This window comes from Neocloeon triangulifer, unplaced genomic scaffold (assembly GCF_031216515.1).
Source record: "Neocloeon triangulifer isolate White Clay Creek 2 clone unplaced genomic scaffold, ASM3121651v1 ptg000014l, whole genome shotgun sequence".
NCBI lineage: Eukaryota > Metazoa > Arthropoda > Insecta > Ephemeroptera > Baetidae > Neocloeon > Neocloeon triangulifer.
In genome coordinates, this window is record NW_026775556.1 from 14,588,960 (window position 1) to 14,612,633 (window position 23,674).

Genomic DNA, 23,674 nt, shown 5'->3' on the forward strand with positions numbered 1-23,674 from the left:
TTAGACTTTGTACTTATATTGAATATTAAACTTTTGGATGAATTAAAAATAATTAATTTCAATTCAAAATTTTTTTGCTGAAGTAGTGTGCTTAAAATTCAATTTGAACTATCATTATGCAGTTATATTTTTGTAGAAAAATCTTTTCTATTTGTTCTCCTTAATTATTTAGAGTTAATATAGGCAATACAATGGTAAGCAATACTATTTATTTGATTCATTCCAAGACAAATCAAAATGAATATTGAAACAAATCTTCCTTTTTGGAAGTATAAAATCTCAGAAAACCAAATATATTCCGAATTATTTATAATTTACATTTACTAAACTAATTGTAATTATTATTTGAATTTTATCATCATAACTAAATCGGTGTTAATGATTTCTTTTTCTTTTCAAATTTTGTTTTGTTTGGTATCAACGTTTGACATCAGAGCGTGCCTCTCAAATGACAACACATTGGCAGCACAATCTGCCGAGTGGTGACGTATGTGTGTTTTTCGTCTGGTAGTGTTTCCTATAAGGCGGCAAGGAAATGTCTAGGGCGCAATAACATTTGCATGCATTTCATTTCATCAGGCAAAGTGTGCCTTCTTCTTTCCTCTTTGGCTCCATCGGCCGCCGCACGCGAGCCAACAACAATCTCTCTGGCGATGCGAAACAGATGATGGCAAAAAGCCCATCCATTCCGTTCCATCCGAAGCAGCCGATTGATTATATTGACTGGAGCCGCCCAGCAGCTTTTCCATTGTCGACAGAGAAACTTTTCGCTCTCTCATTAACATTTTATGTCAGATGTGAGCCCTCGCGCTCTCACTCGCTTTTTATGGCGGATCAATAAATAAAAAGCCTGCGCTGCTGCTGGTGATGATTGCTCTGGAAGCTCTCTGACTTTTTGACACTTCCAGACATCAGCCTCGATTATGCTTTATTAATTTCACCCTCGCGACTTCTCCTGCGCTGGAGACAAAACTCCGGCCAAAGTGCTCAATCAGTTTTTTTCTTCTCTATCCAGGACGTTTCTCATCTCTCTGCGATTGACTTACGACTTCTTGATTGATGAAGGGTATTTTTCAGGAATAAAACCTGCCATTTTTTTGCTAATTTTTTTCCACCCTTTCTTTTTTGGTAATTTTAAATTTTTGCCGTGTTTTCACAGAATGGGGAAAGAGCAGGTATTTTTATACTCCCCTATTGGGGTGTTTGGTGCTCATTAAAAGTTTGTATTTGGAAAGGTAAACATCGTCAGTGCGTTACCTTTGACGGCGTTTCCAGAAAGCCAGCCGCACGTTTTATCGTTATTTGAAAAGCTCAGCGCAACGTGAAACGACATTTCTGTGCATTTTTGAAATGAGAAATTGTACACCGAATCATTTTCAAAGCGTTGATATTTCTAGACTTCATGCATCATTGAACACGTGACTGAAATGAATATTTATTTTTTGACTGCGATGAGATTAGTTTATGTTTGGAAAATAAACAAAAAAAAGCCTTAGAAATGTATAAAATTCTGATAAAAAAAACTTGTGAAATAATTTTACCAAATTGAAAAATGACACTTTTGGGAGGAAACAAAAATGCCTGATAATGATTTCCTTTGTGGATCTCGTACGCTGCTTTTCCAGTTGGTCTTCAAACGAAAACGAATCTATCCCTTTTTTACGTGGCCAGCGAGTCCGCCTCTGCCTTTTCCTTGACAAAACACGCTCGGACGTGTTTTCGCGGAATTTTTTGCCACAGATTCAATGCTTGTTTGGAGGCCAGAAACAGTGGAGCAAAAAATACGTGGGCAGCGAAAGGAAAGGTCAGGTGAAGCAGCAGTAGCAACGAGGGGTCGGACGGTGTTTCAGAGCAGGGGCGCCGCACCAACAGTCATTATCCTTGACGAATGCCCGGCGTTGCGTACGGCCAGAATTAACGAGATATCGACTTTCCACTTTTTCATCTCGGCGCGACGCCGCCGCCAATTCAATTCGCGCACCCCTTCCGCTTTAAACTCGAATTAATTTGAAGGGCCGCCGCCATTTCTATTGCAAATTTCACGCTCCTGCCGTTTTTCGAGGGCGGCGAAACTTTTGGAATTCAACTCACTTATAATTTTGAACTATGATTCGCGAAGAAATTGTTTCCAGTGCAACATGAAGTTCAAAAACTTCAAAATCGATGTAGCTCAAGAAGTCAAGAGCTAAGAGCTCTTCGCTTGGCCGTGTAATAAAGAGACGCGTAATAAACAATTAATCTATAAAATGTTTTGTTCATTTTCCACTTCATTTAACTTGCCCTCGGTCTGTGTATAAACTTTCCGAGCGCTCGCGTCGCTTATTAAATTTGAGACCCTCTCGTCGAAAATGTATCACGAGAGGAGCCACGTTTCCAGTAACAAGCGAGAGAGGAAGGTCTTGCAAGACGTGATATTAAATTTGTATTGCTTCTGGAGCTTCATTGTGGCGGCAGACACAATTTCGTCAGTCGGAGGAGCAAAAAATATAATAAAAATAACTACGACTCTTTTCCTCATTTCTTGCGTAAGACGATTTCTATAAACCGTAATTGAAGGTTTCTCTTTGAGCTTTTTGAAGGGAAGAAAATGTCAACATGAAAAGAATTGCGACGTTTATTTTTAACTAACTCGCAAATGAACCACCGCGGCTTTTATTAAGATATTTAAACCTTGTCATATTTTTTTTATACTATTATTGGTTTCAATGAAACATTGAAAAAATCTTAACCTTTTATTTAAAATTCTTGGCGCACGTCTGTAATTTTTAAAAATTGTGGAAATAAGCAACAATAATTCCAATTCAAAGATCCACGTTTTACAATACCAAAATCAATTATTCAAACTAAATTTTTTTGAAAAAATTCTTTTATGGATATTAACAAATGTGCAATTAATGAAAATATAACAAAATTAAAGATAAATTACACAAAAAAGGCGATTTCAGAAGTAATTCCAACATGCGAAACCTTTCACAGCAGAAAAGTTTTACGTGGCTAATTTTCCTCCTCTATATCCAACTTTCAGTAAACACGACGAGCTTAAATATTTGTTCAAAAAGTTAACTCCGTGGTGGTGAATGTTCACTTTCCCGAGCATTTGATTCCTAATTACACGTATTTAATTGCGTTCAAATAAGTCAAAATTTCCCTGGAGAGCTCCACGCCTTTAATATACAGACGAACACGTCGACTTATTACCTGGGATTTGAGCCCTCACTTTCGTTGACCCGGTCTAATTATCCGTGTCAGGAGGGAACACGAAATGATTTCGCATCCTCTCCGCCCTTGGCGTAAACAACACAGCAGCTGGCGGAGGAGGAGTAAATAAATCACGGCGTGCACACGCCGGAGCTCTTTCGCCCTCTCGTCACATCGCTTCATATCTGCATAAAATATTCGTCGAGCGGAGATATTACACGAGGCAGTGGCACCCTGCCTGCCTCTCTCTGGGCTGCAGCAAAATCTAGTTAAACGCGAAGAAAGGAGAGAACCTTGCGAGCTGCTAGGGTGAATGTATAATGTTATGGCTGAATACGAAAGCACCATTCTAACAGCATCTGCCGCCCATTATTTTACACTCCCACTCTTTGTTCGTCAAGAGTGATTTATCTACTCACTTCTTTCACTCAACTGGTTCTCTAAATAATATACATTTTTATCTGAAACATTGCGCGGCTTCGCATCCGCAATAGTTCTACGACTATACTAAAGATTACTACTATGCCTGGTCGTCGAAGCGTGCATTGCTCGCTCCACTTTCCTCCAGTCGAGTCCTTTGAGCAAAGCGCAGCAAATTGACACTCGCATACACGCAGATGCCGCTGCTCAAAGATTCAAAGATGCTTATTACCCGCGAGTTGAGATGTTTCGTCGCCGGTAAAAAATCTTTGATGTTGTCGGCGCCGGTGGGAGGAATTAGATTTCAAGCTCGCAGAACTTGCTACAAATTTACCTCATTTACCAATCTGACTTTGAACAAAATTTACATTAATTTTAAATCAAGTGAAAGGTCAATGCATGTTATTTCCGTTATTTAAAAGTTTTGTTAAAACAAAAAATATAGTAAAAAATGAAAGAAATAACAAAATTAATTATTTTATTTGTAATTCCATTTGTAATAAAAATGAAAACTTTTCAGAGCCATTAGCAAGAGCTCTTGCCATCTGAAGAGAAAAATTACTTCAAAATAATTGGCAAATAAAGTTTTCCCAGATAATTGGAGGTTATGGAAAAGGTAGACGTGTTTGTAGGAAGGGAACGATGAGTTTTGACGCTCCCGAGCTGTTTTCAAAGACAAAGGCGCAGTTATTGTGCAGATCTGAATGGATTTCCGCGTGAATAACTTTTAATTAGATTAATTTTCGTCACAACAAGTCGAAAATGCCTGCGAGACACGCCCATCAAGCAAAATGATTATCGATTTCATCTCAACCGGAGGCGGGCAAAAACTTTTAAGGGCGTTCTCTCCTTATTTGAAATTCAACAAAAGTTTTCAGCCCTCGGTTCAATTCATCGGTCTGTCGAGGGCGTTTGGAAAATGCCCTCGCCCAAATCAAAGATTGAAACTGCTCGTCAGCCGTACACAATCAGCAGCGAGCGAGCGCGGGCCCAAATCAGTGCACACGCAGCAAAGTGGATCATCCGGCCCTTTGATGTGGAGCTGCCAGCGCCTCCCTTTTAGTTTTTGTTTGATATAATTAATCCGCCTTTCATCCGACCAATATTCGGGCAGGCAAAACTGAAAAGCACGCCCGCTTTTCACCAGCCCGTTTTGAGAGAGGCAGAAATTAAATTATCGACGACTGAGGAAGTAATTGGCGTGTTCAAGTTGTTTGTTCGAAGCGAGCGGTTTTTTCCGATTTTGTTTTAGAATTGAATTAGGCGGCACAAAGGGAAAGCATAATAAAGCAGGCTGGGTGCGATCGATTGGCATTGTAATTTTCCGATTACTTTAAAATTTTAAAATAGTGGTGTGTTGCTAAACGATTGAATGGTTATTTTCATAATAACGAGGGAGGAAATTAAAATTTTCTAAATTGAATAAATAATTTTTTTTAAATTTAAATTGGATTATATTATATTTAAACATAAATATTTCTAATTCTGTTATTCTATATTCTTAAAAAATATAATTATTGTTTTGTTCTACAATGGAATCTGTATTTATTACAGAATTAAGCTAATTTTTGTAATTATGGCAAATTATAATAATATATTAATGATATTAATTTTTTACTATTAGTATTTTGTAATTCAATCACTGATAACCAAAATTAAGATACGCCCTCCTAGTCCACAATATATTTGTATGGATGAAAAGCCTTAAACTAGCTGAAAGAGTAAATTTTAATCTCACTGAGAGCCAGATTTCGTGCGTTGCTCATTTCCGTGCCGCTCTCTGAAATTTCAGAAATATTGGAAAAAATTATTAATTCCGAACATTGCTGTTCATTCAATTAGTCCATGAAAGTTACTCTCTCAGCATAAAACACTCAAACGTCAGCGCACGAATTCAACCGATTAATTTGAGGAATTATCGCTGATTGGCTTCATTTTCATTTCAAAGCACTGGGCAAGAGCGAGGTAATCACATGCAAAGTGGATTGAACCGGGATCAGAGCAATAAAGTGTTTAGTGCTGCATTAAGTTGTGATCAGTCTCGCTCGCCAGTTGAGCTGCATTGATCGCGGCATCGCACTTTATTTGAACACGCAACAAGGCAAGCGGAAGAGCGAGAATGTGTCGCGTCCTCATGAACTCGCTTAGATTGATGCGTGCGGCGTTGTTATTATTGCACAAGCGCCGAACTCATCTCGTTGGCGTCACCGGATCATGTCAATGCGTAATTGCAAATTCCCCTTTTGGCCGGATCGGAGCAAAATTGCAAATTTTCATCATTTCTGCCACAGAGGAGTTGTGATGAGGTGAAAGTTGTTTTCAGTCTGGGCTCAATATTGCACAAATATTGAAGAGCAAAAATGATGGGCATTTTAATATTAAAATTATAACCAGGCATTCATTGTGAGAACCACGAATCAATAGTTTTTGAATCAGAGATTAAAATACATTTTTGCTGTGTCATGCATTTGTATTATATGTATAAATTTATATGAATTAAATATTTGTATCAGTTTTGCGGTAGAAAAGGATTTTGCGCTCTCCCTCCATAGTCACGGATCCATCCTCTTGATCTCTTTGAAACACGCACGTCTGTAATCCTGAAGCAAAAAGAGAAAAAACCCGAGGCCGGTCTCATTTCTACTTTTGCAAACAGTCGATTTACGAGTTATATTCGCCGAGAGAACCAAATTTCCTTGTGGGCCACGGACATACGCGACTGTACTGGACCTTTTCGTAAACGCGCAATGCGTTTAAGTTTATATAAGGTTTCTTATGAGACGATATGAATTTCTCAAATCTTATGAATTTCTTGAATTTCTCAAGTGAGAAAATCAAATAAATTGTTTTTTACTATTAAAATTTTATACATTATTTAGTTTTGTTTATTGTTAAATTAATTAAAATAACAAAGCTGCTAATTAAAAAAAACTCCTAACTGAAATTAAGGAATATGTATTATGTATTGCAAAATTGTAACATAAACTGACGCAGGTTACATAAAATAAAAGGCCTGAAATTTCTAATAATTTAATTTTAACTGAACAGAAATAAATGCTTGAAATATCTAATTACTAACTTTTTAAACACATTCTGCAAATATAAGGGTATTTATTAAATGAATGTCGTCCAACCAAAATTAAACTACCATAAAAAAGAAGAAAAATTTAGAAACAAAGGGAATTTTCCAGGCTGGGCAAAAAAACCTGGCGCTTTTTAATATGATAAAGAATAATCTCATTTGTCAAAAATTACATTTGAACTAAGTTTTTAGGCAGCTACACTCTAATACCTCTGTGAGCCTCTATCACTCTCCCGCACATTTGTTTGCCAAAAATAAAATTCCGCTCCTCTTTTTCTCTCAGCGGTTGTGAGCCAGTTGCTCCCCGCTGCGTGGAATGAATTTAATAAAAATACAACAAAAGATGTTGACAGGTTCAACTTGATATTGCCGCTTGTCAAGCGCGCCGTGGTGCTTTTCCGCCATCCAGCCGCCGACACCATTCCTCATTATTTTTTTTTCATTCCGCTTTCTGTGCACAGTAGTCCTCGGTATACGGCTCTGACACGAGCATGTTATGTGGCACTTCACCCGCCAAGCAAACACACGAGAGGGAAAGCAAGCGTACATATATGTACATTCGAATTTCGCTCGGACTTGTGGTATAAAAAAATCCATTCAAAAAAGCTGGGAGCTGGAAATTGCGTTTTTTCCATCTGTTTGCTCGCCTCTTTCCGCCACCGTGAGCTCTAAAAGCCTCAATCAGCAATCAAAACATGCGAATATCATTGAGATGAAAATTATCAAGAGGGCTTGGACTGCAAATGTTTAAAAGCTCCACTCCTTAACTTTTTTTTGTTAAGTTCCAAGTTTGGTGCAAGTGGGTAATGCGCAGCCTGCTTGACATGAATAATTTGATTTTCAACATTCATGAGCATAAATATTTTGATTAAAACTCTTTCGCGTTCAGAAAGGTCAATTTATCCTTCCATAATTATTATAATAACCTGACATGTCGTAAAAATATAACTTTCTTAATAAATAAAGTTAAACAACAAAATTTTCTTTATTAAAAATACTTTTATCTTGCTTTTATCTTAAATTATTTTTTTATTTTTGTAATTTTACTGTTGTTCTTTATCTAATGTTAATATTAAACATAAAATTATATTTGTAAATTAAATATTTAAGTCGATAAAGGTTATGTAAAGTAAATTGTATTATCTTTTTTGTATGTTGTACACACGTGTTTAATAAATATTTGATCATGATAAATACATTATTTAAAAAATTAAATATACAAGGTTGGAAATCGTCAGTTTTCTTTTTAAATTATGGCACAGGTTGTAATATAAATTTTGCCTGGAAGTTCTAAATTAACTTTCAATTTCTAACAAGATTTGAAATGTGGAAGGATAAGTCAACCTGAACCTGTACAGAAACCTGCCGACAAGCATGAAAGGAGATGAAAATAATAATAATTGAATAATTTAATTTAATTTACTGTGTTGAGCGGGTTTCTTACAACACGCAGGACCAAATAAGGAAACGAAATAAATTATTAATTTAAAAAAAAAAAAAAAAAAAAAAAATGGAACTGCTGTGAGTTTGCCCTTGAAATGACCGCACTTTTTGTACGGAAATCTGCAAACTTTGCTTTTGCACTGATCGTCGGTTCGTTTGCTCAGGCATTGGGTGGGTCAATTTGTGCTCTGAATTTGAAATCAGAAAAGCTTTTTCCAACACAATCAGTTATATGTATTATTTTGCTGTTTCGCCGCATATAAATAAATAAAATAAAAAGGGGCAGGCGCGGCTTGCCTTCGGCGGCGCCTCCACTTCTTCTTCTTCTTTTCCAGCAAATATGCCAGCAGAGAAAAGAAAAAGAGGAAGAGCGCAGTGAATAAAAATTCAGGCCGAGTAGCATGAGGCTGTCCCGGCTGCCTCTCTCTCGACTGCGCGCCCTGATCACGTGAATTGAATATATATCAAGAAAAAGATAACTTTTTCCCAAAGCGAGAGCGAGTGTGTGTGCGGTGCCTGCCGCTTTTTTGTATGTTGATTATCATACTCAAGAGAATAAAAAGGTTGCGACCAAGGAAGAAAAAAAGTAGAGCGAAGCTGCAGTCCCAGAAAATATGAGTCCGCTCACAGGTAGGAAAATTTAGTGCCGCGTGACACTCGGAAAATGGAAAAATAAATTCCCGGCGTGCCACGTTTCACGTCGGGAAAGTGTTTGTCTTTTTGCCACAACCACCAGTCTGCTGCCTGCCTCCACCTTACATGTGTATCCGTCACACACACACACGCGCCTTCGCTCCAGTTTGCAGAATATGTAAATATTTGTTCACGTCGCAATCAATGTATGGGCTGTTCAACTGTTTAATTAGTGCACCGTGTTTGCTCATTTCCGGAGCAAATTCTAATTTGAAGGACGCTAAAAAATATTAACGGGACGTAAAAACATTTCCGCACCCTTAATTAAAGAGCTATGAAGTAATTAATTAGTTTTTTTTTCTTTTAATCAAGCACATCAGAATTCAAAATATTTAAAAATATTCTTAAATTTTTGAGCCATTCAAACCAGTTATAATTTACTATAATAAGGCACTGAATTAAAAATTTTAGTGCAAAATAACATAATGCATCTCTTGAGCATTCCAGAATTTATTCGGCTATAAATTCTGCACTCTTCAACCTTTGGTCAAGGTCAATGGTTTTTGAACTTTAAAGTTGGAAACCAAAGGGTAAAGCTACCTTAATTCATTAGCTACAGTTTTCGACCTCTAATTTAAAAAATATTTATTCTTTTCAATTGCGGAAGCTCTTTTATAAAGCAATGTCGGATTTTTGAAAATGTATCAATTTTTCTGATTTGTATGAAACTCAACAGTTTATCATGAAATTTGCACTGAGACATCATTTTTTTACAAGCGCTTCAAATATACCTTTTTTCTCGCGTTTGCAAAGATAATGAAAAACACGTTTTTTTAACCTAGGATTGAAGGTTTCTCAAACATTTAAGCAGTGACCCCCCAATTTGCTGGTTTGTAAAATGGTCCTTATTGCTAGAGTCCAATATAGCAGCTTCTGTCCTGAATGGATTTCTATGAACAAAGGAGATCACGAGTTTGTACAAATTGCTACCGTTAATTCCAACGTTATTCAGAATTCTACCTCTCAAATTCTACCTCAATTATAATTCTTTCAACAGCACAAAATCAATTTCTCTTGCATTCATCGTAAAGAAATCAGCCGCAGTCCTAATGAACCAAGCTTATTTCTTTTTCTTTTTTCAATTTCATGTCTCATTACCCGAGTTTCTGTGCCGCAACCAACTTGGCTACTTTTTCATTAGATTTATTCAGCCGTAGAATGTGCAAATTGGCGTGATTAGCGCCCGGTTGGAGCTGCACCAATTAACGAGGGAGAAAAACGCTTGGCGGCGCAAATCAGTTTTCATTCAAATAATCAATCGTCAAATCCAAATGAAATTCAAATGTGGCTGCCGCCGGTGTGGTCGATACAGACGAGATAAATTCCATGCCGGTCGAGTGCTGCGCTCCTTCCTCGGCTTGTTTGGCACGAGAGTGGCTCGAGATAAGGGGCCCCATAATGTGTGCAAGGTGAATAGGTTTCAAGTTTTCACGGCTCCAGCCCAGCCGCCGGAGTGAGTGATATCGCGGCACTTGTGGCGCTTCTTGCCTTCCTCCTGTCATCTCCCTCCCGACTCTCGACACGAACCAAACCAAAATAGCACGCGCAACCCTCACGAGTCAGTCGGGGTCGACTGCAGCGTGTACCGAACGCAGGCGAATTTCAAAACTTTTTGCGCAACTTCGCTGAAACCAGATCGGGTGGATGGAGCGGCAGCAACTCCATCTTTCGCTCCGGGAAAACCAAGCTAAAGTAACAAAGTCTGCATTTTGATGAAATTGTGAACTAAAGTATCACGTTATTTGGGAGCTTGGAATTAAAGGTACATACAAATAATTTAATGTTTGAAATACTTAGATTCATTGAACCAAAAACTAAATCACATTTCTTTGGCCAAATAACAAATTGTTTTAGTAAAAAAATGACTCTACAAGTCTCGGTCTGCAACCCTATTTCATGTACAAGAAATCAGCAAAATTAAAAAAAAAAAACACACACACAGATAAAATTCAAATCTGAAAACTTACCCAAATTAACAAATTCCTTTATTTTGATATATGTATATTTTTCCGTTTTTTTTTTCTTTCCATTTTGCTAATTTTTGTATTTATTCTCGCTCATGAAATAGGGTCGCAGACCGTGGCCAAAACTTAAAGAGCTGTTTTATTTATCAATGCAATTTTCTAACCAGGACAAAGCCCTCCAAAGCCCGTTTTTTACACCTTTATGATTAACATTTTATTATTATTTTTTTTTTCAAATGAAACATTAATCATTTTTTGTTTTTAGCGTATTGAATTATTTTTAAACATTAAATCATTTCTATATAAAATTCCTGGAATTAATTGTTTATTCTTCTGTCAGTCCTACATTATTTAAGTTAATTATATTTATTTTTAATGGAATACTTTTTTAACATTTAAACGCAGAAATTTTATTGAGCGATCTGGGGTATGCATTAAAAAAATTTTGAAAGAAAATTTGCAGAGAAAATTAATTGAGGAGCCGCAGCAGGTGAGTGGGTTGGTGCGAACAAGTGTTCGCCATGGGTGCGACTCAATATTTAATGATGCGAGCGGGCGTGCAAGTTTGGCGCAACTACTTTGGCGTTATTAAAAAATAAATAGCGAAGGAGTTGGTGTGCGAGTTGCTCCCATTGCGGCAGAAAAGCCAGTCGCTCGTTCAGTCGCCGCCTGTAACACTAAAAGCTTTCATTTTTCCGACTGTCGCTCACTCACTCGCTGTGATTTTCGTTTTAATGCCGCCCACCAGGGAGTCGGCGTCGTTGTTTGAATGCATTATTCACAGCGTATTTCGCGCCGCCGTAAAAGAGCAGCAGCCAGAGAAATAATATATATATAGAAATTCGGGTCGCGCTTATTCCGACAGCCGCCGGCAGATTGAAAACGAAATAATGTAAATTTTGACGCAAACAAACGCACTCGGCGAAGTTTAAAGGAGGCTAAATCGTCTTTCCACTCCGTTTTAATCCTCAAGTCTATTTGCAATTCATGAAGTTTTAGTTGACGAGGCAATCCTTTTTTATAGTGTACGGGCCGCAGCAAAAAAGAATATATATCCCATTTAGTGCCCTTTAAAAGCCACTTTCTCTCTTCCCCGAAACGATCCATTATCCTCGAAAATCTCAATAAAGCAAAAAAATAAACGACTGGGATTGTTTTCTTCCTTTTTGCCGCGTGCTTCGGAGAAAGCCACTTTTGACCGACGGAGAAGGGCTGACCCAATGAAACCGGCCAAAGTTAGTAAAGCTCCCGAAAGCTGCAGCACTTTGCCTAGGCAAACACCCCCGAAACTAAATTGCAAAGGTAAACACTGACAAGAGCAGAGACCCCTCAATTTCTGAGAATCCCCTGAAATGTCCACCCAACAAGTTTCGTGTAAATTCGAACCGTTGAGTGTTTCGCAGAGAGAGAAACATGCATTTATTGCTGTCAGCGTGCACTTCTGACGGGGTTGACGGAGCAAACAACAAGTCGAGTCCCTGGAAGCAAGTTGAATTCATCCTTGATAGACAAAGTTATGCAACCGGCGCGTCCTCCATGTGCCGAGGGGCTGCATAGCTTGTAATCAAATTGAAACTTCCAGTTAACTTTTGATGTGGAATCTCGAGGCAAATAATTAGGTTGCGCATTCCGGAGGAAGGAGGCTGTGAACTGAAATGAGAGAAATTTGGGTTTTAATCTTTTGAAAAAGGGAAATAAATTTTTAATATTTAGAATTCATGAATTTGTTTAGCGTTCCGCCATAAATTTACCAGTCAATTTTATTTGTGTTAATAAATGGTTCTCCTTTAAAGTATTCATTTAATAATCGTCTTTAATTATTCCTTTTTTCGCATACACATATTAAAAAAAAAAAATGTTGTTTTAAAAACTACTCACTTGTCGTCTTAAAAAGACATTATAATTTTACTTCAAAGGACTCCTTTTATGTTGCAGGTTGAAAATAATTAGATGAAAATTAATTTCTTAAAAAACAGTGCACCAATTTCCATAAAAAATATTTCTTGCCTTTCTGGTCAACACCACTTTGAAAAAATATATGCATACAAAGAATCTGCCATCAGTGGACACTGTTTCAACAAAGAGTTCCCTTAACAAGAAAATTTCTATTTTCTCGTGACCTAAATATTATCTTTCATAGCCATGCAGTGTTTGTGCGCACCGAGATGTGAAATCAAAATCCTCTCTTTGTGTGTCTCGTTGGTCGTATGTTGGGCAACAACAACGACCTCCGACCTTTTGTGAGAACAATCTCAGCAACATTATTTGTCGACGGGCGAACACATGCACCGCAGGCTTTTTCGAGCACCATTACGAATTCATTTCACATCAAAGCTGAATAATTCGCGCGAGCACACGGCGGCAGCAGCAGTTTTGCACTTTTGAATGGGGACTCGACTTTGTCGGAGTCGGCGCAGCTTTTTTTGCAGCGGCGCTGGTTGTTTTCCGCGGGTCGGTATGTTTGTCCAACTTTTGTGCAGAAGCCAGCCGGGCTTTGTTTTGCCCTGTTATGTCGTAATTGACCTTTTCCCGGACTTCAAAGGCGCGGACGGACCAGAGGACACGGGCACACACAAAAGAGCGAAAAAAATCTTGTTGCTGCCGGCGGGCGCCACCGGACTTTCAATAACTCGAGTGTGTGATTGAGGACGAGTCTTTTCTCTGTACAAAGTACCCCATGATTGCCTGTTTCTGCGCACAAAGCCCCGTCAGTCCGTCACGACGCCCACTCCTCGCCTCTTTCTTTCTCTCAGAATGAAAGGCGCATTATCGACGGATGCGCCTCCGGTCGATCTGTTCGGTCAAAAATTTCCTTTCAATCGCTTCGGTCACACGCGCCGAATAATCGGCTAGTGTTGGTTAATAAAGAACAGGGAAAAACGCCTCCGCAATTTTCTTGGAGTGCTTCCCAAACGGCGCGCCCACTTTTTGGTCTATTAGGTCGTTATTTTCGCATTACGCTGCTGCTTTACGAGCGCGTGCTGCGCAAAAAATTATTCGCCAAATGCCTGGCGATTTCTGCTCGATTCGCAAAAGAACTTCCTGGAACGGCGCTCGATATTTTTCCTAAAGTAACTGCCGCCCAAACAGCAAAACACTACTGAAAGAAGGAAAATAAACAATTTTTTGATTACTACATACATATTTTTTAAATATTAAAAGAAAAAAATAATGATTATTTAAAATTTAATTCAAAATTCATTTAATTTTTGGTATTTAAATAAAATTATTTAAAACACTGTTTAATCATTCCAGCAAAAGCTGTTATTCATATTTTTAAATGAAAATTTAATATTTTTTTCACAATTTAACTTAATCAAAATAATAATAATAATATACATAAATTTGTGCGTCTTTAATTGTGTTCCAGTAATATTCTTAAACTTTTTACCCTCTAAATTATATTAAATTGTATAATTTTGAATTTACAATAATAAAAATATAATATAGCTATTTAATATTTATGCATTCTTTAAGTGCAGGACAATAAAACAATTTTCAACGAAAAATGAAGAGAGTTGTAAGCAAAATGTTATTTCATTTGCTAAGTAAAATTGATAAAAAATTTACTGCTCATAAATTGCCTTTTAAAGGTGTAGCCAAAAAGTTTTAAAATATTTTTAGGTGAAATTTTGCGTAACGTTATTGTGTAAAATCAATAAATAAAAATTGGAAAGGGTTAAACAATAATTTTGTTGCAAGTTAATTAAATATTTTAACGCTCCATTTTGAAAGCATACAATATTTAATTTTGTTCTGAAATACTCATATCAACAAAGCTTCTCATTTAGTTCATTGCTCCACATTGCTGCACAAAGCAGGCATTAATTCTACATTCATGCAAAGTTTGTTGCGCAATTCTGTCACTGAAAAGCTGATTTTTTGCAACGCACATCTCGCAATCTGAGAAGTATCAAAACGAGAAGCTCTGAATGACGCGGCTTTCTTTTGAAAGTCAAAAGGAAGAATAAGCTCGCCTTTTCTACGCTGCAATTAGTAAACACTTTGCAATGGAACAGTTCATTTGAAACTAGTTTCTCTGGTCGTAAGGTGCGGGTGGACGAGGGAAAAGAGTATCTCGTGTCTCATTTGCCAAGAGTCACGCAAATCTGGAGCAGAACAAGGGACTGAAAAAATGGTGGTGCGTCTAATGAGACTGTGCTGGTTGTCACGAGAGTTCTCCTTGTGCCAGCAAATGTCAACAGGGTGGCGCAATCAGAGGCAGCGGAAAATATATATAAGAATTCCGGCCGAGAAGAAGCTGCCGCTTTTTGATGGCGGCAAAATTGAACCATAAAGAGCGAGCGACTGATGGCGTTTCGGAGTGACACGCGGATGCAGCAATTTAATTCCATTTCGCGCCACTGCCTTGCTGGTGTGACGACGGCCAGATTAAATTACCCGCGCCGAGACAAGCAAGATTTTCGTCTCTTTACGCTGCTCAGCCGCTGGAATTCAATTCAACTCTTGAGGAGAGAAAGGGAGGCTGGTGCAAAAAGGAGTTGTTGGCCGCTCACTTACATTCGCCACGCTTGGTTATTTCGCAGAATTCATCATCTGCCGTCTGGCGTGCTCGGCATTTTTCAACAGCAGACGTAAGTCTGTTTGTGCCGCTCCAGAAAAATATATATGGCCGAAAATGCGAGGCACGCCCTCTTTTTGTTAGATGTCCCTCCGAGTAAGAAAATTGGATTTGGCCTGACTTTTACAAGAGAGTTAATGAATTCTGAACTTTTCCGACCTCATCCCCAGAATGGCAAAAAATAATGCTGTCGTGTGCAGTTAGGGTGGTGCTTTTACAGCGTCGGGAATTTTAACTTGAACAAAACCTGAAAGTTCAAATTAGGATTATAAATACAAGTAATAATTATTATTATACAGAAATTAATAAATTCTTGAATTATTTAGGATGCATGCAAGTTAAACCACGGCTTGATGGAATTAATTATTAATTTAAAGCGCTATCTAGCGCTTCCAACCATTTATCAAGGCAAACGGAAAAATACAAAGCTTAAAAAAACTGCGACTTAATTTATGAAAAATTCCCAATCAAAATGAATCACTTAATTAAAGTTCCTATTTTTATTAATGAGCCATCAATATTCTATGGAACTAACAATACCAAAATTTGTAAATATTTCTATCAGATAAAATTTCTTTTATAATTAACAAAGCTATTTCACTTCATAATGTAAAAAAATTTATGAGAAAACCATGGCCATATTGTAATACTTTCTTTTAGCTAAATTTATTTGTTGTAGAGACCTATATAATAGTAAAGCTCCATACATTCAGCACATTGCCTTTCATCTAATTCTAATTGGTGGCCAGGGGGTGTTTCTCTCTTCTCTATCTGTGTCACTCTTTGGCTGGGCAGGTCAGGCTGAGGAGTCTTAATGAGCGACGCGCCGGCGGCAGCACTGCTGAAAAATGCCGAGACGTGCTCGATTCGCTGCGGCAGGGCCTCATTTTGATTAATTAGCCGCATTATTCACGCTGATAAATTGTTATTTTACGCCGGCCGCAAACAAGCGATCGGTCGTTTCATGTTTGTTTGCCAGCCACGTGATCGGCCAAGTTTGCGCGCAATTTGTTTAAAGTGGGCAGCTTTGATGGTGCTTTTGTTTTGCGCCTCTCAATTCAATTTGCTGTATAATATGAAATTTCGCACACCCGCGGCGCAACCATATCGTAATTGATGACAAATTTTCGGGTGCTTGTGCCAATATTTTGTTTCCGTGTATGATGTAAATGACGTCCCCAGGCTTCTAATGGGAAATTGTGAAATGAAAACGGTGAACAAAAATAAACATCAAGCCATCGGATATAGCAAAACTTCAAAAGGAAAATGAGCATGACGAAATTTAGGGTAAAAATAAAATCTTTGTCTATTTCACAGTACCTTGCAATTTGATTGAAAAAAATTAATTTATACATTTCAAAATTACCACGCAACGTTGATTTGATTAAAAAGACCATTCATATTTTTTTTTATACGAATAGTTTTTTATTTCAGCTTTAATTATTTGGCTCAAAAGTGATGATAATAAATTTTATCATCCTCATTCATGCAGAAATATGTACATATAACATCCCCTTCTTTGAGCCTCTGATATATTTATTTTGGTTTACATCTTTGAAAGCTTTCGATTTGCTTGGCGACTACCATTAGAATATCCAAGTTGATCCCTCTGATCTTCATTTTCCTCCCGCAACCTCCATTATCTTAAAAATAGGAAAAGCCTCTGCAAAGATTGTGTGCTTTCTCTGTTCGCCTGCTGCAGAAAATTGATCCGAACGAGTCTCCTTTTTATATTTTGCCGAAAAAGTTGTATATATAAGAAGAAAAGAGCCGATGGAGGCAGAGAGAGAATAAAATTCAGCTGGAGGGAAGGAAACTCTCTTTCTCTCCTTTCTGCATATTCACGAGAGCTGGAAAAATCGAGCAATTTGTCACGCATCACTGCTCCCATCCGACTTAACCGATGGCGGAGAAGACGCAACCTTTCTTTCTTTCTTTCGTCGAATAATAAACATGCGTCAGTTTGACGATAATCCTTTGCAAACTGCTACGCGGTCACACATGCAAATTGAATATCAATACGTCAATATTTTATTTGTGCGATCGGGCGGCACCGATTTGTATGCACATAATTTAACGAGGCAAAGTGCCACAACGGGAGACGGATGCATTATTCAGCAATTAAAACGAGCGCACGACTGATTGTGAATTTAAATATTCGTTCACACCCGGCTGAACTTTGCACTTCAAAACAATCAGTTTCGTGTTTTGCCATTCAAATGTTATACGATCGAGCGCACACAGAAATATTGCATACAAATATACCAATTTTTATGTATTCAGGTTTTGTTTGCATTCAAATTATTACTCTGTTTGATCAAACCGTTGTTACGAATGCACCGTCTATAAATACACACAGATTATCCCATTCACTAACAATATATTTCCCATTGGTTCTAGTCTAGGTGATTTTATTTAAATTCCTAAACTCCCAGATGATTAATAAATTGAGAGCAATTTTTATATATGGAAATTATATTGTTGAAATTAACATTACCAACAAATTAATTAAACGCATATTAATAAGAGCTGTTTTCATTTGAAGTGATTTGCATAGAGCAATAGACTGATGAAGGACCAAATTTCATACCTGAATCTAAAAATAAAAACTAATAAAGAAAATAAGAAATCTATTGTCAAATTTTAATAAAAAAAATATATATTGTAATTAATTTAAAATATTAATGAAGCAATTTTTTTTTGTTAATTGCATTATTGATGCATCACATTCTCGTAATAATTTGAAGTCAAGTTTAAGTGTCAAACGGAAAAGTGTTAATGTAGTGCAAGGAAATCTCTGCCCACATTTAGATAAATCATACAAAAAAAGTAAAAAAAAACTACTAAACGTGAAAAGAGGGAAAAAAGTCGTATTTTTTCTGGTAGCTTTTTGAGGAAAAGCAAGATATTTAAACTTACACTGATCTCATTTAAATTATTAAATTTCTATTTTTATTGCTTAAAAATATTGAACTTATTGTCAAAATTGTATATAATTTTGTATATTATTTACCATAAATTTGCCTTGTTTCAGCTGGTTGGAGGGGAATTCGACATGGAACTCAACTTTGTGATCCAGGACGCGCAAAACATCCGTCACATGCTGGAACTTCTGGACCACTGCCCGCCCAGTTTGCAGGTTAGTCGCTGTCAATGCTGAAAATAATTTCCGCACCCTGTCGACTCGGTCCGTTTTTTTTCCTCTTGCCCTCGAAACAGGCGACCGAGCGAAGTTGTGCAAAAAGCGACGGATGGACGAGCAGCAGAGGAGGCGTGCGATTGGCGAGTCGGCCGTAAAACGACGGTCGAGAATTAATAATGAGATTAATGAGAGTGAGCGAGAGACTGACTGACCGTCGCTGCTGGCTCACAAGCCAAAGCACTCTGCGCACTCTCTTGAATTTTACATCGTGCGTGCCGCATGCACGCTGCTGCTTTTTGACGTGCAAAATTATTCATGCCGGCGAAAAGTTGCTTCAGACAAACCGCTACCGCAACCAAACACTTATGACCCCAAAAGCAAGGGAGATAATCCCATAAAATTTCGCGTGGAAACGAGATTTGTAAAAATTTAACATTATTATTCAAGTTGAAAAAGTTATAAAACTCAATCTCACCTATAAAAAAGAATTTCAGCGAGAAATACGGCTACAATTTTACATTATGGGGCTCAATTTATAAATAATGCACCAAAATAATAAACTGTTTTTTAAATATAAATAAAATTCTAATAAATTATAATATTGTACGCTCCCGGAATTTTCCTCTCAACAAAATGAAAAGTCATCGCTTTAATTTTTTATTTATAGGTTTCAATAATAAGGAAGATTGAACTTTTAATTATTTGTTAATTTGCAATCAGATTGAAGCAGATGAAGTTTTTTTTCATTCAAAGCCGTGTGATTCAATCAGCTGTGAAATGATCACAGCGTCGGCGGCCTTGTGTTAATTTAATTAGCGAGCAGCTATGGCATTACGCAGTCTGGAAGGGCTGGCTGGCAGGCAGGCAGATTGATTTGTGCTCATTGTATACGCCAGCCGAACTAGCAAGCCTTGATTGAATTTTGTTGTCAATGCACAAAGGACTGTGGAATCGAGTCTCGTGTCTCTTTGTGCCAATTGGGTCGGAAAATTAGATCCGACGACGCCGAGATTTGTCCGACTTTGGAGTGCCGAAAACTTTGCGCGCAGCCACGACAACTTTAATCCAACCTGCCCAACTCTCTTTTAAAAACGAAAGAATAGAAGCGACCATTGCGAGGGACGTTTTGATTTGTATTATATCAAAAAAGGCACGATTTCCTTTGGACTCGGCGAGTTTACTTTTTGCTCAACCGATACTCTCTTCCTCTGTTAGTCAATATTCCTGCGAGGCTCAGCTGTTGACCGAAAAAAGCGGCGACAGTTTGCAGCAGTGTGGAGGTTCGGTGCGGACCTCTCGGCTAATTCGATTGTGGTTTTTATGCCAAAGTGCGCTGGCCCGACCGACGCTAGCCAGAGAGCGGCTTTTCGCCTTCGGACAGTTTGCTGCAACTTTGTCTTCGTGCTTATTAGTTATTAGCCAAGCTGGAAATTTCCAGGGGAGGTGCCGGGGAGACGGATTAATTACGCACCACTTGCAGTTATTGCTTAGGGGGAAGTGAGGTGTGCAGGCGGGAGGCTGATGAGATGACGGTTAGCCTTGAATACAAAGTTGCAAAGTCTGGATATGTTGGCAGAGCAAAATAAAATACTCTTGTCAGGATTAAAATGTATTAAAGCTGAAATATAAATCAGCTGGAAGTTCTAGAAAATATTCATATTATGATAATTTTGCTGTGTTAATTCAAAATATAGAGAGATCTCAGTTATTCCTTCAAAAGCCCAATTTTTATGTAAAATAAAAATTTTAACCTGAAGTGAACATTTTATTTCGTAAAAAAAAAAGTATTGAAAATCGGTTAATTTCGTGATAAACTGATACTTCCATCCCTTATTTGAACTATTTTTAACTAATCAATTAGGAAAAGATCCAGTTTATTATCGATTTCAACCTATTCATCAATTTTGAAATTTAATTTTAATTAAGTGTCACGTAGACCACAATTTCCAACCAGCCATGTTTTCTTTAGAATTGCAATTAGCGTGATTATTTGGTGGTTTCAACGTGAAACCCTCGCCCATCTTGGCCAGCTGTTTTATTTTTGACAGGCGTTCATGCTTTGCATGCGAAATAAGGGATTTCGTTTTCGCTGCGAGTCGCGAATTCTCATAATGAGAACTCCCTCGCGAGCTGCTGGCGTGCGCGCCAGTTAAATTTTAATGATTCTTCCGCTCATTTTTGCAAACGTCGCGCAAAATTCAGCGCACGACAAGCGGCAAGGGCGCAGAAAAAAGCGCCGGGCAATTTTCGCTTTGGGTCGCGCTCGCTCTCCCAGCGGCGGCCATTGTCGTCGTCGGCGCCAAAGGAATTCTCCCTCGGCAATGATGGCGGTGTGCATTACAATGCCGACGCGATTCGTCGCCGTAAATAATGACGGTTAATGACGATAATGACACACACTCGATGGTAATCGTTGAGAGCGATGGCAACGTCAAGTCCCTTAACCCCGGCTGGCTTGCGAATTAATTCCGCCCGCTCGCATTCGGCAGATCCAATTTTGCTTGCTTGCCTTCGACCGCTGTGATAGAAATCAAAACCGACCACTGTGAAATCTAGTCTGTTTCGCCGAACGCCGCCGGCTCCTGTTGTCAACAAGAGAATTTCCCTTCGTCGGATTTGTTTCGGAATGATAATAATAAAATGCGTTTTCCTCTTCGCCGCAGCTTTTACTTTTAACTTGTAGCCCCAAACTCCCTTCAAACATTATGTGCTCTGCAAATTAATATTTATAAGCTGTGCGGCGAGCGAGCAAGCGAATTTCAAATTCATGGAGTGAAGCGCCCGAGAGAGAGATGGCGAATAATAATTTACCACCGACTGCAGCCTCCACGGTGGCGTTAAAATTATCTCATCCAAAGGGGTGAATTTTTGAATTTGTAGCATGACGGCCAACTTTTGAAGCTCTTTTTCGTCCAGGCAGAGAAGAAAACTCCAACTTTTTCACCTTTTTTTCGTATCGATGTGGATCCGATTCCGGTCGCGTTGGGAAAAAGAAAGTTTTGGCTACGTGCCGGCAAGATTTATTCGGCACCTTCGCTCGACACATGCAGATGCAGTCGAGGTTCGAGGGTCTCGCACGTCGGCATAAATAGGGGGATAAAAATAAAGCCAACAAGCCGGCGGGATGAAGTATTACGCTTGAGGGGCGGAATATAAAAATACACAGTGGGAAACGGTGCTCGCGCAAAAAGCGTGGCGCCCATCACTCATGGCCCGAGTAAAAAGGGCACACTGCAATTCTGACGTTCATTGTGCCGCGCAAAAGATAGCGCCCTGTGGCTTTTTGCCTCGCTTCCGGACACCAAAACTGCCCCTTTTCGGCCGAGGAAAAAAGAAAGCAGCAAGTAGTGAAGTGACAAATTATTAGCTTTTATTCCCCTGCTTTTTTTGGCTGCGACAGTCGGTTCCACCACTCGCGACTGTCCCGCTGCCTGATCGCCACCAAGGCTCGGCTGCGACTGGACATCTTGAAGAGCCGCGGCTTCTCAACCACCGTCCTAGACACGCGATTCCTCCTCCTTGGCGCAGACAGTCTGTCCACCCACGAGCCCTCCGTCCGAGTCGCAGAGATGACGGATCGGGCCTTGAAGTCTTTCTTCCACGAGATGGGCCTCGCCCTGAACTTTCTCACCATTGGCACGGAAACGCGGGGTTTGATGACCCTGTGTTTGGACAGTCGTTCCCACCACGGCGCTTCGTCCGTCCTGACCAACCAGTTCTTTCGCACCGGCGGACTGAGTATTTTAAACTCCCTCTTCTTACTAGATCCAGAGGAGTGCGTCTTTGTGTCGTCAAAGGTGACCGTCTGTTCTTCCAGCAGGTCGTCCAGGTCAATTGAGATTTCTTGTTTCTCAGGTTCTAGAGTTGTCGCCTCAGGTATTGCAGATTCCTCAACAGCTGGCAAGGATTCAACGTTTTCAATAGGGGAAATTTTTTGTTCTGATTCCGATAAAGCTAGAGCCGATTCTTCTGTTTCTTCTACTATGACACTTTCTTCTATGGTCTCCACTCCTGTTGCCACAATCGTGTCTTGTGTCTCATCCAAAGTTTCTGCCGTATCCCATTGATCTTGTTCAACCGATTGGTAGGTCTCACTTTCGTCGTTTGATACCTCTGTAGAAAAATATTTTTATTAATTAAGGAAGTAATGTCTATGCTAGAAATTTTTTCCCAAAAATACTTACCAAAACTCTTTTCTTTTTCTATTTGGTCCGAAATCTGTTCCAAATTCTCAACCTCATCTAAAGACTCGTTGGATCCTCGCAATGTAACCAATTCCCGGCCCAAGTCCTCCTCAACTTCTTGGCTTTCATACTCAAGCTCTGCAGTTTCTAATGTTTCCGTCTCCGCTACGTCATCTCCTGACAGTTCTTGTGCATCTTCCTCATTACCAGAATCAAGAGTCGCCTCGGGTTCCATTTCATCCTGCTGGACTTCCTTTTCGTCATCTGTCTCTACTTTATTTTCCACGGTATGTATTTTTTCCTCGAGTTTGAAGATCTCTTTTTTAAATCCACTTTCTTCCGACTTTTCTCCATGTCCATCCCCATCAAAGGTTTCTTGATTTCCATCTTCCTCCGAATTTGCTTCGTATCCAACTTTGTCCGAATTTGCTTTGTATCCAACTTCCTCCAACTTTTCTAAGTTTCCATCCCTCTCCGAGTTTTCTACAAATCCGTCTTCAGATAATATGTTGGAAAAACTATCTGAGAGATTCGTCAGGTCATCCAGCAGAGCGAGAACGTTTCCCTCGAAGGACAAAACCGACGCGGTCGTAATATTCTGTCTCTCCTTCCGTCTCTCCAGCTTTCTCCTTTGTTGCTCCTCCTCCTTCTCTTGCACCAGCCGCATCATTTTTACATAATCGCGCAAAATCTCCTTTTTCCGCAAACGCTTGCGTCCTGGCAGCGCGTTCAATCTTTGGCCAACCTCGGCGCATCTGCCTACACATAGCTTTGAATTGACTGCTTTTGGCTCTTCGGACTTCTTAATTTGGCGTCTCTTTGGGCCGCAGTCTCGCAATTTCCGGTCATATTCAAGCATGGCGGCGGCCCTCTTGGGACACTTTTCCAAACGGGCGGGCGGTGCTGGATTTTCAATCCAGCGAGGTGGAACGTAGCACAGCCTGTTCCACCAATTACTAGCTTTGG

The 23,674-nt window shown here is 39.0% G+C and overlaps 1 protein-coding gene across 4 annotated transcripts in view; it reads left to right on the plus strand.

Moving 5' to 3' along the window:
* LOC132201854 (neurobeachin) overlaps positions 1–23,674 on the plus strand; it is a 149,059-nt gene that overhangs the window by 33,367 nt on the left and 92,018 nt on the right. For all 4 annotated transcript variants that reach the window (XM_059628376.1, XM_059628377.1, XM_059628375.1 and 1 more), the window contains exon 2: positions 18,417–18,521. In XM_059628376.1, the coding sequence (XP_059484359.1) occupies positions 18,417–18,521 (105 nt within the window). The remainder of the gene's footprint in view (positions 1–18,416; positions 18,522–23,674) is intronic.